Source organism: Leptosomus discolor, unplaced genomic scaffold (assembly GCF_034619465.1).
Source record: "Leptosomus discolor isolate bLepDis1 unplaced genomic scaffold, bLepDis1.hap2 HAP2_SCAFFOLD_45, whole genome shotgun sequence".
NCBI classification, from domain to species: Eukaryota; Metazoa; Chordata; class Aves; order Leptosomiformes; family Leptosomidae; genus Leptosomus; species Leptosomus discolor.
This window is the reverse complement of record NW_028237842.1, coordinates 705,679-723,108: the sequence shown is the minus strand read 5'-3', so window position 1 is coordinate 723,108 and position 17,430 is coordinate 705,679. Positions and strand designations below refer to the sequence as shown.

At 47.2% G+C, this 17,430-nt stretch overlaps 1 protein-coding gene across 1 annotated transcript in view; it reads left to right on the top strand.

Annotated features, from left to right (window-relative positions):
* The window catches only part of LOC147412654 (ubiquitin recognition factor in ER-associated degradation protein 1-like), a 40,906-nt gene extending 24,103 nt beyond the window's left edge, over nt 1-16,803 (top strand). Inside the window, exons 11-12 of the mRNA XM_086481132.1 lie at nt 16,251-16,332; nt 16,729-16,803. Coding sequence (XP_086337258.1) covers nt 16,251-16,332; nt 16,729-16,803 — 157 coding nt within the window. The remainder of the gene's footprint in view (nt 1-16,250; nt 16,333-16,728) is intronic.
* The last annotated feature ends 627 nt before the right edge of the window (nt 16,804-17,430 follow it).

The window sequence follows — 17,430 nt, the reverse complement described above, 5'->3', positions numbered from 1 at the left end:
GGGTTTCGCTCTGTTTTTCAAATCTGCCACGTAGGCACCTACATTAGGCAGCTCCACCTACCTTTCTCTGCCACCAAAAGTATTTTCTTGTGCACGCATCACCCTGCAGTCAGGCTTGAAGTCTGGCTGGTTTTAGTTTCTTTCTACGGATACACGGGGAAGATGAACACTAGATAGTTGGAATTCATTTTATTTACATTTCCACATCCCTTAACCTAAAAACAACCACACAAATTTTGACGAAAGCAGGCCACACAAAACGTGCTCACAAACCACAGTGCTCACGAGAACACTGTAGTTCTCCGCTCTGCTCAACACCCCTTGGACACTTCTCAGCCAGGGGGACTTTGTCCTCCTCCTCTCTTCTCCCACTGCACAGAGCAATAAACCTCACCTAACACTTCACCTACTTCCACAAGTCTGGAGATAAGAAATTCCAGGGGATGAGTCAGCCCCGTGAACCAAAGCAAGCGAAACCAAAAGGGAGCAGCCTTAGATCACTGGTCCCTGTTGTTGCAACTCCCATGTCAGTATTTTCTGCAGCCCTGGCTCTCAGCACTCTCTTCCTCCAGCCACCCCCACCCTCCCCCTCAGCTCACCTCACATGCTCTACATCTCCCTTTCCGCTCCCAGCCTTCCTTTCAACACATCCTCCCCTCCTCCTGTTTGTCCACTCGGGCAATCCCTCCTACAAAAACCCACTTCAAAATAAGGACTAACAATATTGCCATGCCATCTGTTTCCATAACATATCACTCTTCCTACACCTTTTAACTCCTCCTTTTACAGAGAACAGAACTTTTTGGAGTGAGGACTATCCACCATTACACTGCCTAAAACAACCGGTTTCTGTTCTTAACTCTTTCACCTTTAATATAGCCGTGGTTAAAAATGACTATTTTTTTCCTTGATTAGGTTTCCAACTGCTGGTATAAGAACACAAGCTCACCAAAACCTGACATGCTGGCACAATCTGTAAATGCTTAGCAGAGCTTTATCCTGTTCTCCCCATCTATCTTATGGTGCAGGGTTCTGTTGGTGGGTTTCGGGTTTGTTTTTTTTTAAATGCATCAGACTCAAAACAGAAATCCCGACTGGAAAGGTACTAAATCCAACTCTGCATGGGAATCACAGGTTCACAAACATACATGTGAATGCACAAATTCCTTAAGAACCATACATTAAAAAAAACATAATAAAGAATGACCTGAGTTACCATGGCAAGTTAAATTACTTTATGCACAACATATGCCACTTTTCTGAAGTAAAGAAAACATGGGACAATTTAAAACTGTATTTCTGATACAGAACACCTTCTTAGTCAAATGACGACTTACATTCAGTTATTTTAGATCATTCCTGTGTTTTCTGTTCAGGTAATACATACCATCAAAAATCAGAAAATACAGACCCAGGATTTATTACTTTTACTTTAGTCATCCCGTACCCAAGATATCTACATACAAGTTTTCTAAAAGCTACAAAACAAGCCTTGCTGTAATCAGAAATGAAATGGAGCGCCTACACGCTCAGCCCAGAGGACGGCATGTTAAAAAAGGAAGCGGTAACAACAAAACACACCCTGGAGAGCTCTAAACCAGATTTGACTGTTATGCAGCAGAGAGAGAAATGAAACCGAAGTGAGGAGAAGCAGCCTTGTGGTAATGCAACACAGAGGCCAGTCACTAGTGGTGCTCTAGAGGTCAATACTGAGGCCAATATTGTTGAACACCTTCATCAACGGCCTGGACAGCGAACAGGTGTACCCTCAGCAAGTCTGCAGATGACAAAATTGGGAGGAGTGCCTTACACACCAGAGGGTTGTGCTGACATTCAGCAGGACCTTGGCAGGCCGGAGAAATGGGCAGAGAGGAATCTCCTGAAGCCCTACAAGGGGAAATGCAAAGTCCTCACCCGCGGAGGAATAACCCCAGCCCTCACTGCGGGCTGGAGGCAGACTGTCTGGAAAGCAGCTCTGCAGAACGGGACCCGGGGTCCTGGATGAACCAGCCAGCAACGTGCCTCGGCCACAAAGGCGGCCAACAGTGTCCCGGGCTGCATTAGGAAGAGCTCCAGCAGGTCGAGGGACGTGACCCTTCCCTCTGCTCAGCACTGGTGAGACACATCTGGAGTGCTGGGCCCAGGTCTAGGCTCCCCAGTACAAGGCAAACACGGACATACTGGAGCCCGATTAAGGGCTTGGAGCGTCGGACATACAAGGGAAGGCTGTGTGAGCCAGGATTTTGTAGCCTTAAGAAGAACTGGGGGCGGCGGGAAAGAATCTTATCAATGCCTTTAAAAACCTGATGGGAAGCAGCAAAAAAGAGTGGGTCTGACTCACCCAAGTGGTGCCCAGTGAATGGACAAGAGGCAACAGGCACAACTGGAAACACAAGAAACTTAAAAAGTAAGTTTTGGGTGGGTTTGGTTTCTTTCTTTCCTTTTTTTTTTTTTTTTTTTTTTTTTTCCCCTTTTCCTCTTGCTGTTTCTTTTGTTTTCCTGTGAGGGTGGTCAAACACTGGAACTTACCCAGACAGGTTGTGGCGTTTCAATCCCTGGAGCTGGTCTAGGTCACCCTGATGTGAGCAGGATGCTTGGACTAACTAAACGACCTCTAGAGGTCCCTTCCAACCTGAACATTCATCTGAGGGTACAAAACCCACTTCTGTTGCAGGAAACAGACAAACAGATAACACTCACAGCTGAACTGGGTTGGTTTTCCTGCTGCTATTTACATCTAACAGTAAAGGTGGTTAAGCCTCAGTACTACAAAGGTAATTCAAACAGCCCAAAAATCAAAATATTTGATACCAAGTGTTTATAAAACAGCTTCGTTTTACCTCAATGTAAGAAACTGCCTTAATCTCTCTCGGTTTCCTACAGACAGTACACCAGCTTTCACTGCTTACAAATGTGAAGGCCACAAAACTGTTTGCTTAACAGTCATCGGATAAAACCACACAACAACACGAAGGAAGATTCATCTGTGATGAAAGTTTTTTGTAACATTTTAGCTAGGTTAAATATACAGCTTTTGTAAAGGAAATACAAAAGCTGCCATTTCGAGAACTCCAGAAAACAACCTCCTCAACTGGATGACAAATATAATAGGGGTGGCAGCAATAAAAATGTGTTCATTACTGATCTGAAGGCAGGACCTGCAGAAGCGAGGGCTGATTCAGTTTCCAGTTCCCACTGCTTAACCAGAACTGTGCTACACAGAAACCCACCTCGGCAGTTTCAAACACAAAAGGAAAGACTCAGTGTACATCTCACCATACACAACTCAGAAAACTTGTATTGCAAACTTCCCCTGAGGAGTAACGCCAAGCATTACGGATTAGGTGCAACATCCCACAGCCCTTTCAAGATTCCCACTGGGTACTGCATCTTGATATTGCACCTGAAACAGGACATACAGCCTTGCTGTAGCCCACACTGCTTTAGGCAGCAAACAGCACAGAGGCACAGCTGGAATGTAAATAAGCAGCCTCTGCTCCTACTTTCTCTCTAATTTTTAGGAAAAGAACCTGTCACTGAGGAACAAACCCAAGCTGGCATGGTCTCTGGAGTTAATAGCTTTCTTTTCTTCTGCTTTCCAAATCTAAATCAGTTTTCACTAACAGCGCCAAAACCTTCCAGTAACTTTTACAGCTGCAGGGTCATCAACTTCAAGACAGCTACTTGGCAACCTTTCCACACCGTTTGGATGCAACTGTGTTTACCTGGACACACAAACAGGCTGCACAGAGAGAGACAACATAAGACAGACAACTGTTTTCAGGCCAGCGTCTTATTTTGAGGAGGTTCACTTTACACACTGAAAAAGAAGATATTTCAGCAAGCAGCCAAAGAGCACCCTTAAGTATGTGACAGAACTGGACGTTGTAGCTGAGACAAATAAGCTGTTAGCCTACTTCCAGGGGCACTGATCAGAAAAATCAGTCCCAAGTTATATATTCGACCCAATATAGATGCAGCTACTTTGTGAAACACTTTGAAGCCTGCAGCTGATGGAGTTCTAAGCATGCGGTGTCAGTTACACGTATATTTCTTTAATCGAACCACAAAAGCACAAATATATTCAGTGACTCGATCAAGAGGTGATCTACAGTAGCAAACAGAAGAACGGTTATGAAACTAATAACTGGATTCTAGAACATTGATTTTGTCACAGTATTTTAAGGTTTACTCAAGAAACAGAATTAAAGCAAGCTGTATATGGGTACTAAATTTGCTGCTGAACGAGTTTCATGCCAGCAGAGCTGAATCTCGCAGTCTCTTCAGGCAGCTTCTCATTGCTCAAACGACTCAGCAGCCAATCTATACAAAGTATGGAACAAATGCCTCAAAAAAGGAGAAGGTTCTTCAAAAACACCCCCACAACACACTAGAAAACACATCTTTTTAAGAACCAGGGAAGGTAGAGGCTAATGACCTCCCATCTCATCCCTGACAAAATTCCAACAACAAAAACAACCTCAGAATAAATACACTGTCTCCCAATTCCTCAGTCCTACTCCAGCCGTATTCACATCTCACAGAAGCTATAAACCTCTGGAGAATAAAAGAAACAAAAGGACAGGAGGCCATTTGCCAAACAGCTCTTCAAAAGCACGAGAAGCCTGCCCGTGCAAGGCGCAGAAGTGGTGTGCTGGAAGCGGAGCTACACTGTACGATGCCGTAAATTTGCGAGGCCATGCTGCAGCCCACAGAATAACCCCCTGTCAGGAGCTGGACGCTGGGGTAGTTTGGGAGAAGGTGTGAGAAAGGAAGGCAGAGGCATAAGCCGCACCACAATGGCTGTGTCCGCTTTGCATCCTCAGACCCTCCCTATGAAACCGCATAAGGGACTGGAAGGCTGTTGACAAGAAGTGCCCGCTTCTGAAAAACGGAATACGTGAAGTGAGAGCAACTGGAACAATGTTGGGCCGTGAGCCCTGGGACAGTGAACCAAGGAGGCTACGGGGCACGAGCAGTGCGGGAAACGGTGCCCGGAACAACAGCGAGAACGAGGGGAGAAAAGCTAATCCCGAACTGAGTGTATAAAGCAGTGAGTTCCTGCCAGGAGCTCATTCCTTCTCAAGTGAGCAGCACTGGAGGAGAGACAGACACTTGGATGGCATCAGATATACAGCCCAGCCAGGGGAGAGAGGGGGCACAGGGGAGGGAAGAACTGAGGAAAGAAGAGAAGCAGGCCCCCTCACTGAGCCATGCCAGAGCTACTGCTGCTGGAAGGGAGCCAGATTAGAGCTGGAGCACTTGCCTCGGCTTTTTCCCCTCTCAGAAAACCAAGCAGAAGCCACCAAACTTAGACACCTACCTGAAATGCATTCAGATTTTGCCGACTGCAAACCCCTGCTCTGAATTACACCTAGCCTCAGAAAAACTCATCAGCAAAAGCACGCAAGAGTGACTTCGGAACATCCTCTTCTTTGCCGGAGTGTTTGTGCTGCCCTGAAAGAAGATTCATTCCTGGATCAGCGATCTCATAATGTAAAATACAAAACCCTTCAAAAAGAGACAAATATATAAGGTGGCAGCAGAGTTATAATACTCCTCAAATGACACGTTGCTTTGTCTTAGGTAAATTCCTAATCTGCCTTCTCCAAAGGACCTCCTGTCAACTGAACACACATTTCTCAGGCTAACACCCTCCAGAAGGAATTTTAAAACCTGTACCTATTTCTGTTAAATTTGTCACGTAGCAGCCTCAAATCACACCCAAATCACAATTCTGATTTTTAAAAACACTTCACCTACCTGTTTTGCAACTCTCATCACACACCAACAGGGATCTTGTATGCTGTTTACTCTTAGTGTCCTCAGCTGCTTTGCACTCAGGCTTGTGAAGCAAAGCAATAATTTAGCAACGTCGGCTCGTTTGTTAATGTCTCCCCTAACATGACCTCTAGTCTCACCCTGATTTCTTTCTGGATGGATTTACAGCTTGGTTCTGTCTTCCTGCAGCTGAATAAGCACCTGACAGAAACGCCCAACCGAACAGTCACATACTCATTTTGAAGCAGTCAGGGAAATCTTGAGGAAAGACTCAAGAGCTTGAAATGGCCAAGAGCTAGTAGGGAATAAATTGAAACTTTGATACCTCCATACACCACAAGTTAGCAACAAGGACGACAATTCAAGAATCACCAACTAAACAAGAGGCCGTATGTAAACAGAAAACCCCATTTTCATTATGATTTCACTCTAATAAACAGACCTTGCAATTTCTCAAATGTTTTTCTTGTGTGTTGAAAAGAAATACTGCCTTAGAAGGTAACCAAATCTTGTTTCATAGTTCAGCATTGCCTAGTCAATTAAAAGCTATTGTTTCTATATATAAGCAGCAACATTATGAGACACCTTTAGAGATACAAAGACTACCACATCAAATAATACCTACAACCTTACACCAGAAAGCATGAAATTTAATTCTGCTTTCATTGTATTACCACCATGGCAGCGCTACAGCATTTCTGAAATCACACTCTCCTGCAAGTCACTGTGTCAACAGACAAGCCAGTCTGCTTCAAGCACCAAAGGGCTAAAATGGAATAAAACAGCTCAACCAGCTAAGATGCATTCAAACATAAATTCTAGTGGTGCTTAATTTGACTTTGCTATTGTAGTCAAAAATTTACTCTCTGTATTTCACAGAACAACAGAAAATCGTAGGCGCATTTTTGGGTTCAAACAAAAGTTTGATTCCTTGCCTTTCAAGCTCTTACTACGTAAAGATGCAGGACATCAAGAGATGACACCCATAGTCTTGCCAAACACAACGAGATTTCTCCTTCAAAAGATCTAAAGAAGTTGTCAAACCTTAGTGCCACCACAGTCCATTCAAGGAGTTGATCCTTCTGCTATTTTCAATTAAAAGTCAGATTTTCACTTCCCCCAAGCACCACACCGCAAACCACTTAAACTTCTTAGATCGTACCAGCAAACCTTTACAAACCGATGGCTGAGCACAGGAGCACACAAAAGCCCTCAGAGAGAAGAACACCGGCAGGCCTTGTTCATACACCTCGCTGAGCACAACCCCTCCAGAAGAAGAGGCAGAAAGACTAGGTAGGCAGCTTCAGAGCCAGCGCCCACAGCTGGCACTAGACACGAGCTGCAGCGCTGCTGGACGTTCGGCTTCTGAACATCTGCATCAGCCGCTTCCACCTGCCCATCACCCCCCTTCACTCCGCAGGTGGAACGAGGAGCCTGGGCTGACCCTGACTCCCCAGCAGCTGCCCAGCCTGGACACCCAGCCTGACGCAGACGGAGGCTCGTGCAGAGCTCCCCACGCCACAGGAGCAGCAGCCTGTACAGACAGGGTGGGTGGCTGGCAGGCAGGCAGCCCGGCAGCTGAGCGCCTTTCTGCAGGCAAGACACGCACGTCAGACCCCGTGAGAAAGGGTCGTTCTGATCCCTACCAACTCCAGGGAAGACAAGCATCACGCTGCCTGCGAGCCAAACACCAAGGACACTCCGCTGTCTTGTACAGCAAGTTAGAAGTTGTTTCTGATGTTTCTTGCTCCTCAAAGAAAATATCAGTGTAGACACAAGCGATTACACTTTATTTCATTCTGTATTTCAACTCTCAAACAAGTAATTGGACAGGCGCCTCTCTCAAGTCACCTACGTGACTTCTGACAATGACTGCTTGGGTCCAACACCTCTGAAAAGAGACACAATTACATTTCTCTCCTTTTTAAAAGAAGAAAAAAAGAACACAGATGTAATAAGAAGTTCTTGAAGCTTATTAGCAATCATTACTAAAGGTATAGAAAGGAAAAAAAGCCGTTAAAAAGTTTCACATGGAAACAAATAGAAGATGGCCAAATCACACTTCCTTTGCAGGCTATAGTCAAGTGTCTTCTCTAACTAAGATGAGGTAGAAATGCCTGTGTTATGCAAACTAATATTACAGTTTATGGCTTGAGAAGCCAGGGATTTCCTACTGTGTTTCTAATAGCTGGAGAACTAAACCACTTCACTGTTTACTTTGTGATGCCGCATTCGTGATATGGCAGAGCCTAAACATTTTCTTCAAAGAAAATCAGCCTGAAGGAGTTAACCTCACACACAGAAAGCCTGATACCTGCCAGACAACCTCAGGCTCTACAGTTTTTAAGAATGAACAGTTACTCATGCATTACATAAATATTATTACATCATATCTCGTTTGTATGCAAAATTAGAACTACAATAAAATAGGTTCCTCTGTTTTAATATTGTATCTATTAATCCCACTCATCCACTTAATTTGGAGCTGTAGATGCATCAGGTCACAACTGCTTTAACATCTTGCATTCCTCTGTGTCTAAACAGGGAACAGACAGATAATTCTAAATACAAAATAAACCAATGCACCACCACCAACAAAAACCCCAACAAAAAGATCTGCTCTACCATAATAACTGGGTGAGAGGACAGATACCATTACTGTGCTTTTTCATTACTTTTTTTTCTTGCCTAATATCTAATGTATACATCAACATCTCACTTTCAGGATGTAAGTCAATAAAACATGCAAATACCTTCATTCCCAAGGTCAGCATTACACAACGTGAGTATAAAAGGGATCACAACAAGGACGCTGAACATGGCTCACATCTCAAAGAACACGGCTTTTTTTCCAACTCAGTAATTAACGCATGAGTAAACTACAATAAGTATTACATTCATTTTCCTAAATATTAAACCCGTTAGAAATTTGTTCCGACGGTCAGAAACACACTTGAGTCACGGCAAGACCGTAACCCTGAGCCCATAGAGAAGGGGCAACGAAGAAGTGGGATGTGACCTGAGGAAGTCTCGGGGGCAACACGGGGCCAGTGGTTAGGACGTTCCCTTCTGCAGCGCAGCACCAGTGCCCGCCGTTGTAGGCACTTTGTACCACGCTAGCGTAGGACCAACATAAAACCCCCACTTTGCAAGTCCTGCACAAGTCTCCCTCGTGACTACGCCCAGAGGTTTCCCCTCGCACGCTCACTATTTCGCCACCCGCCCCGCAGGAACACACCTCCTGCTGTGCCGCCTTCACCCCCGCACCCACAGAATGACCCTCCAGGTGACAACCCAGGAATCATTTACAGCCACATGAAACATCTGAATTCAAATTACTTCCCATCTCCAGTTTCTGACTATCAGCACGAAATTCAACGGCTTTAATTGTGAAACAATCTTTCCCAATTCTAAGTTGTTGAAATAGGTTGCTGAGTCAGCACTGTATAAAAACTTAAGTCTTAAGCTAAAGGGGGAGATGAAAACACAGTACTTTGTGCCCTCCTGTGCTGCACAGTAATCCTACCCCTAAATCCCACCCCCCGTGGCTGAGTGTAGGCTGTATCTATGTAACGGGTCTGCGTGGTGAGGTTTTGGTGGTGGGTGGGTTACAGGGGTGGCTTCTGTACGAAGCTGCTAGAAGTTTCCCCTATGTCAGATATAGCCAATGCCAGACGGCTTTAAGACGGACCCACCGCTGGCCAAGGCCGAGCCCATCAGCAACAGCGTTTTTCGCCTCTGTGATAACGTATTTAAGAGAGTGAAAAAGTTGTTGTGCAGCAGGAATTGCAGCGAGTGAGAGGAGTGAGAATATGGGAGAGAAACATCTTGCAGACACCAAGGGCAGTGAAGAAGGAGAGGAGGAGATGCTCCAGGTGTCAGAGCAGCAATTCCCCTGCTGCCTGTGGTGAAGACCACGGTGAGGCAGGCTGTCCCCCTGCAGCCCGTGTGTGGTGGAGGAGATGACTGCCTACACCCCGTGGAGGACCCCCGGCCGGAGTAGGTGGATGCCTGAAGGAAGCTGTGAGCCTGTGGGAAGCCTGCACCGGAGCAGGCTCCTGGTAGGACCTGTGGCCCGTGCAGAGAGAGAAGCCCACGCTGGAGCAGGTTTGCTGCTGGTGACTCCGTGAGGGGGCTCACGCTGGAGCGGTTGGTTCCTGAAGGACAGCACCCCATGGAGGAGACCCACGTTGGAGCAGTTCATGAAGAACTGAACCCGTGGGAGGACTCACACTGGAGAAGTCATGGAGGACTTTCTCCCGTGAGACTGGAACCCACATTGGAGCAGGGGAAAACGTGTGAGGAATCCTCCCCCTGAGGAGGAAGGTGCAGCAGAACACAACAGTGTGATGAACTGACCACAATCCCCATTCCCTGTTTCCCCCTGCGCCACTGGGGGGGAGGAGGGAGAGAAATTGGGATCAAAGTTAAGCCCAGGAAAGAAGGGAGGGGTGGGGGGAAGATGTTTTAAGATTTGGTTTTATTTCTCATTACTCCTCTCTGAGTTAATTGGTAATAAATTACATTTTCCTGGAGTCGAGTCTGTTTTGCCCATTATGGTAAATGCCGAGTGATGTCACTGTCCTGATCTCAACTCCACAATCCTGTTGTTATGTTTTTTTCCTCTCCTCTCCCCTGTCCAGTTAAGGAGGGGGAGTGATAGAGTGGCTTTGGTGGGCAAGTGGCATTTTGGCCAGGGTCAACCCACCACACCAGTCCATCCACAGTTTGGCCACAAATACCCCTGCTCACCCTGCTCCACCGGTCACGGCGGGGGTACAGAGCTGGCTCTGAAGCCCGTGGCCGGAGCCCTAATGGGACCCAGGCGGATGAAGGCCACTCCAGCCTCCCTGTGACTGCTGGCACAGCCCGAAAGCTGCTGCGTTTTCCAGTTCTCATCTATAAGGAAACTGTCAACAGGAGTGACAGGCCTTGCCATGGCCCAGTTTCCCCCATTGGCCATCCCCATGGCCACCACAGGGTTCCGGAATGTCTGTCTGTCACAGCCGGGGCGTTTGTGACGTCATGGCATGAGCTGGACTCATCTGCCCGCACGGCTGCCCCTCAACTCAGTGGTGTGTTTGCCACAGGCAGCGGAGGACCGAGACCTGGGGCTTTTCAGCCTGAAGAAGAAAAGACTGAGAGAGGACCTCATCAACGCTTGGAAATATCTCAAGGGTGGGTGTCAAGGGGATGGGGCCGGGCTCTTTTCGGTGGTGCCCAGTGACCGGGCAAGGGGCAATGGGCACAAACTGGAGCACAGGAAGTTCAACCTGAACGTTAAGGGTGACAAGAGCACTGGAACAGGCTGCCCAGGGAGGTTGTGGAGTCTCCTTCCCTGGAGATACTCAAAACGCTGCCTGGACACACTCCTGTGCAGCGTGCTGTAAGGGGGTTTAGCAGGGAGGGTTGGACTAGATGATCTCCAGAGGTCCCTTCTAACCCCCACCGTGGTGTGATTCTGTGACAGCCTGCGACTGCACCAGTGCCGCCCCATCTCTGTTGCTGTGATGCAGCTGAGGTCTGGACGTCGCACGAAGTCACCGTCCCCCTCTGTGGGACCTCCCCCGAGGAAAAGGAAGCGCCGGGCTCGCGCGGAGGAAGGTGAGTGCAGAGCATCCCCCCTCCCCGGGCGCCTAGGGCCCGTAGAAGAGCGGCCGTCCCTCATTCGCAGGGCAGCGGGGGCCAACAGCCCAACCCATGCCGGGCCTTTGGCAGTGGGGTTGGGAAACGGGAGCTGCGACATGTGCGGGGCGCCGGTCCCAGGGGTTGCTCGGCTGGAGGTGTTGCAAATCTGGAGAAGAAAAACTTCTCCACACACAGACCAGTAGAGACGTCGTTTATTAACGACACGCAGCGGGGATGTGGGATCCTTCCCCAAGATGGCCGCCTGCACGTTGCAATCAACAAATATTTATATATTAAATTTGTACATATTCAGTCATCATTGATATGTATCAATGATATATCATTGAAATATCATCAATGCATATTCATCATCGTCCTCTCGATGATTGGTTCTTCTTCTCTCGCTTCTGATGCAAATGAGTGCGCAGCCTCTGTCGTAGTCTTCTCTTGTTCCCTTGTGAGTAGGGGGTATCATTTGGGTAGGTGGCCCATGAGTCGGAGGTCTCGACCGCTCCTCAAATTGACCATGTTTGGTCAAGGAACATGTCCTTGGCTCGTAGGCTCTTGGCTCGTACCTGCTTTGGTCATGATGCAAAGATTATACACAATGGGCACCATCATAAATCCTGTCCAGCAGACATCTTGGACTACAACACACTGTCCTTGTTTCTAACCACTAACAGATCATTGGTTAATGAATACCGTAGCTCTGGGACTTTACAGGGGTATGCTAGCAGCATTGGCAATACAGATTTTATTTTATATTTGATTGTTTATCCCATTGGAGACTTATTTTCCCAAAGTAATCATTAGTTTCTCCTATTAATATCCACTAATTAGAATTCTTGATATTCAAATCAAGATGGGAACAGTAAAGGGATTTCTAAGCAGTATCCTAAAATCCTAAATCTGGTGCTTTCTGCACCAGAGGCACCGCGCTGGCTTTGGCTGCCGCCGCTGCTCCTTGTGCCGCCGGTGAAGGGTTTGCTTTGCCGTTTCAGTGAGTCCCCTGGAGAGGCTGGAGCGGCCGCAGCAGCACGAGGAGCCTGGAGAAGGGCCGAGTGACCAGAGCAGCCCTCCACAGCCGTTGCCACGTCAGCAGGTGCGAGACCCCCCTGGCCGGGGGTGTCATCTCCCTCCGCTGACAGGGACATCAACCTGACAGCTCCTCAACGCGGTTTTGGCTGAGCTTGGGAAGACCCTGGTGAGCGCCGCGACACCTCACTCTGCAGCAGACACCTATTCACACACTCTCCTCTTTGTGTTCTTCCACCAGTTCTCATCCCAGTCCTGCTGCTCCTCCACATTCGTGCTTCCTGGGCCTCACACCAGCTCCAACGTGGAGAAAGACAGGAAGAGTACGTGCGGGCTTCATTTTGACTCACAACCTGTTGGAAGAACGTTTGTGGGTGACACCGAGTAGGACAGCTTTTGGGCAAAGCTGCGGGAACGTCGCTGAACTGCCCGCAGACATCCTGCTGGCTTTGTGGCCAGAGCTGGCAGAGTATTTGGGGGCAGCTTTGAGGACAAAAGAGGAGGGGTTTATCGCATTAGTGCGTGGTTACAAAACCTGCCACACGAGTCCTGGTTTAGGAGCGTTAGAAGAAGACATTCTTCTTTTTTAAAGTCTCCTGTTAAAACCTTAGGCCTGTTAGGAGCCATGGGAATTTATGATTAAGGATGTTTTTCCCCTCCTTACTGTACCTCACTAAGCTTGAGCAAAGAGAATCGATCACGTAATAGAATTTTCAAGCTGTCAGACTAATGCTACGTAGTTTTGAGTTGGCGTTGATTTAAGAGCGCTTATAAGCCCAAACAAACAAAATTGCCTTTAGGAAACATTTTCTTTCGTACTAGGTATTGTAAAACCTTGTCTTCTTGTTCTTTTTTTTTTCTGATTAAATTCTGAAATCTCCATGCGAGCAGGTCTATTTGTCAGGACTGGTTATCCTGAAATCTGTGGCTCAAAAATCGAATTTGCAGGAGTTTTTAGAATCTCCTTTTTTTGTTTTAGAAGAGATTTTAGAAAAAGGAATGATAAAATTGTATGTTATGTGCTCTTTTTCTTTCTATTTTTCCTAACCTTACATTCTTCCTCATTTCTGCAGTAATTATGCCACTGTCTGCTTTGGATCAACTCAGTAAATGAATATTTTATTTGCATGAGCAAATGCATAATCAAATACTGCAGTATTTTAATTACCTACTAAACTCTGACTTAAACAGAGACCATGAGACTAATTAGTTCACAAAATGTGTTATGGAACTATTTTGTCTGTCAGAATTCATGGGGATTGTCTCTCTTCAAGTACAGACATCTGAAGTATTGGGCTACCTGAGTCAGGAATCGTACTTATTAACTATTAATAGCTCGATACAACGGTTACCATTCATGTATTAAATACTTAACCATAACCTGCTGGTGCTGGACGCTCTTGTTCAGAACCAGTTTTGTTTTGAAGACAGAATAAGTGATAATTAACTTTGAAATGGGGAAAAAAGATAACCAAATCAATTATATAAATGGCTTTTATTGGCCTTTTTAATCAAGGCGGTTTTTTCCCCCCTTCAGATTTAACCTGAATAGAATTTCCTTGAGGAAACAGTTTAGGCGGGATTTGATTTTCAAAGAGGCGGGGCCTGTTAAAGCCCATGAGGTAGGAGGTAACTGATAATAGCACAAGGACAGAAGAGCAACAGATTCCTCTGCTAATGCCCGCTGCCTGCTTATCTCTGAGCTTGGGGAAATGCTGGAGAGGCACTTAGAGCTCTCAGTGCGATGACAGCGTCCGTGCGTCCGCGTTCTCTCCGGGGTTCATAGTCTTGAGGAGCTGCAATGATGGCAGAAGGGGAATCCTCTGCTGTAGCCTGGCCCGTTCACTGGCTCATGTTCAATCTCCAAATTCAAACTTCAGGAACGCAGTAGTGGCTTGTCAACAAGTAACGTTTTTGTCTCCTTTCTCCCCAGTCCAACTTGACATCCCCTGCCCGATGCTGTTCCAGCTGACAAACACCAAGGCGGACCGAGCGACGCACTGTGGAGTGCTGGAATCTGAGGCTGAGGAGGGTGTCTGCTACCTTCCGCCCTGGGTGAGTGGTCTCCCGTGTCCAAACCCGAAGAGCAGGTCAAATGAGTTGCCAGTTTGGTATTAAAGAGGTGGGAGGTGTCCTGGCCGGGCCTGTCTTCGCTAGTCACGTTCACAGCTTTCAGCCAGGTTTCCCTCCCCCAGTTTAACTCCTGGTGAAGTTTTGAGAAACAGTAGTCTAAACCTTACGATTCAAGGAAAAATATCGTTCATGCTTATTTTCACGCTGCTTCTATAAATAGGTGGATTTTGTTGCTCCCGTGGGGCCCAAAGAACCAGAGGGAAGAGCACAACAGGAAAAGACCATAGTAAGTTAAGCTTCTGCTCTCCACAAACGCATCCTCTAGACAACCAGCCTTGCTTGTGAGGGAACGGGGAGCTCCAACATCATTTTTTTTTGCCTGAAACGATTTCTTAAGGCTGACCTTTCCTTACCGGATGCTTTTTCCTGTGTTACTGAGGAGGTGGTTGTGTACCAACAGTTGATTTCAGAAAGATAATTATTCTCATTTTGCACAGAATTATTCTAAAGTTTTGTTTGGTCAGAAATACATGGAACTGTTCTTGTGTGTTCTGCACACCGCACCAGGAACACGAGGAAGTCACTTTTTTCCCCTCACAGGACGCTGAAGGAGACCCCAGCGGACGTGTGAGCAAAGCAGGCTTTCACGTAAGTCCCCCGTCTCTGCTGTTTTCCCAGTGTTGTGCAAGGGTGAGGGAAAGCTGCTCCAAACAACTGCGAAATACTCGTATAAACTGAAAAATACTCGTATAAACTGCAAAATACTTGTTCTTAGAGGGGCTCCTTGCTTCACTGGCGAGTCTCTGCCCGTGTTTTGTGAATGCTCACGGCCAGGAAGAGTATGACTGGCTGTCTTTCGAGGGGCAGGCGAGAACCAGGCAATGGAAACATCCACACATCCAGGGGTCAGCGGCTTCTTTGACACGCCAGAAAGAAAACTGCTGAATCAAAGAACTGAATAAAAAGGATAGCAAGCTTTTACAGAATAGAGCAGCCCTGTGCAGCGTGCTTTCAATTAAATTAAACCTCGTTCTGTGCACACAGGCATTCTCCGGTCCTGGGTACAGACTAAACAGCAAGAAGGAAGGTGCTGAGCAGTCGGCAGCTGAACCAGGAGCCGTTCGAAGGTTGGTCCATCTCGTTCCCTTGTCAGCAAGCGAAGGTTCAGCATTTGAGTGGAGTTTTTCCCTTTTTTTTCCTGCTCCTGCAATATAAACAAGGTGTTTTCCTCCTAATTTGGCGTTTAGAAAAGCAAGTCTGGTCTTCTAGACTTGACTGTGACATCCCTGACTGCTGAAGGTGCAGATCCTAAGTCGACGTTGCCAAAACTCTCTCAGTCAACTCCGGTTCTGGGGAAGACACGTGGGGAGAGGCAGCAGGCTCGCCGAGTCTGGTGGGCTGGAGGGAGCCCTGCCCGTTTCCTAAAGCGAAACGTGGTGTCACGGGAAATCTTGAACCCTGGTGGAAAAGCATGTCCGTGGCCCTGTGGAGACCACAGGCAACGTGGAAACCAAGCTTCTACAGCAGGTCCAGGAGCTGATGATTTCCTCCGTGCCATGTATGCCTCCCTTTAGGAAATAATTCCATAGTTTCCATCTAGAATTACTTGGGGATGAAAATTCACAGCCAGCGATGGTACAATTCTGACTGACACAGAATAGGCCTCGCTTCGTTCAGGTGGATGGGAGGTACAAAATTTCTCCTTTCATCGTACTTTTATGCTGCTTTTCCAGAGGAATCCCCAACCACGACTTCAAGATCGGCAAAATCACCTTCAACAGAAACTCACACCCGCCGGTTCAGAAAGACCAAGAGGTAAATTGAGTTGGATCCCTCCCAGTTTTGCACAGAATTAGGACATGAGGACTATTGCCCGAGTTTGTGGTTCCTCTCTCCACACTTGGTTTTTCACAGCACCCTTCTCTTAAAAAGTGGGAGTAGTCACCAAGTGATTGGAGTGAGGTGAAAGCCACCTCCGGTGTCCTTGCTTGCTAATGGAAACCTCTTTCACGTGGCTGAAAGGTCACCAAATGCTCGTCTTTTAGTTTCGGGGAGAAAGCAGTGATTACCCAGATTAAGGATGTGAAATGTCTCCGGTCAGTGGCTGCTCTGATGGAACAATTGTTCCTTCCAATGGTCGCTCAGCGTTCATCCTGCCCCAGCAGCGAGCACAGAGGTAACCATCTTCTATCCCCTCTTTCCTTTTTCCAGGAGAAATCCGGCAGCCACTTTACTCCCTTTTTGGGAGAAGGCCATTCTCTGGAAGAAACGGGAGGAAAGCCCTGACTTGTGGCACCTTCGGTCAGTCAGGAAGAACAATTGCAGTGTCTGGATCATCGCAGTTGAGAGGAGAGACTGTTTTTTGGCAACACAGGCACCCTTTCCCTGGTTATTCGCTTCACACTGAACCCCGGCTCTGTCAAACCGTCGGAATTTTCAGTGGAGAATGAAGTTCTGAGAATTCTGAAGGAATTCTTTGCGTATGTTTTTCAAGAGAGAGAGCAGCTCTCAGCCAAACCTGAGCAGCAATCCAAACGAGTTCTACCTTCCCCAACAGGGCGACGTCCTCCTCTCTTACACCCTGAGCGAGGACGGTCTCGGGTAGCTCTACGCTGGATATTTTCCTCCCTTTCTCTCTGTTTTGCCACAATTTCTGGGAAGCTTTTTGGGTAGGAGTCCAGTCAGGAATGACCTGTGGAAGGAGCCAGCGTTGGTGGGCGAGAAGCTGTGGGAACACCACGGTGAGGAGGCCTTGCAGGAGGGTATAAATGAGTTTGGGATGAAAGAAAGCGGCTCAGTGGGGGATGAAGAGGTTTGTTGCTAAAAATAGTATCTCAGGGGTGTACAAGGGGGTGTCCCTGCAGATTAAAGGGGTCTCGGGCTCAGCTTTCCCCTGAGATGGGTCTGTGCCTC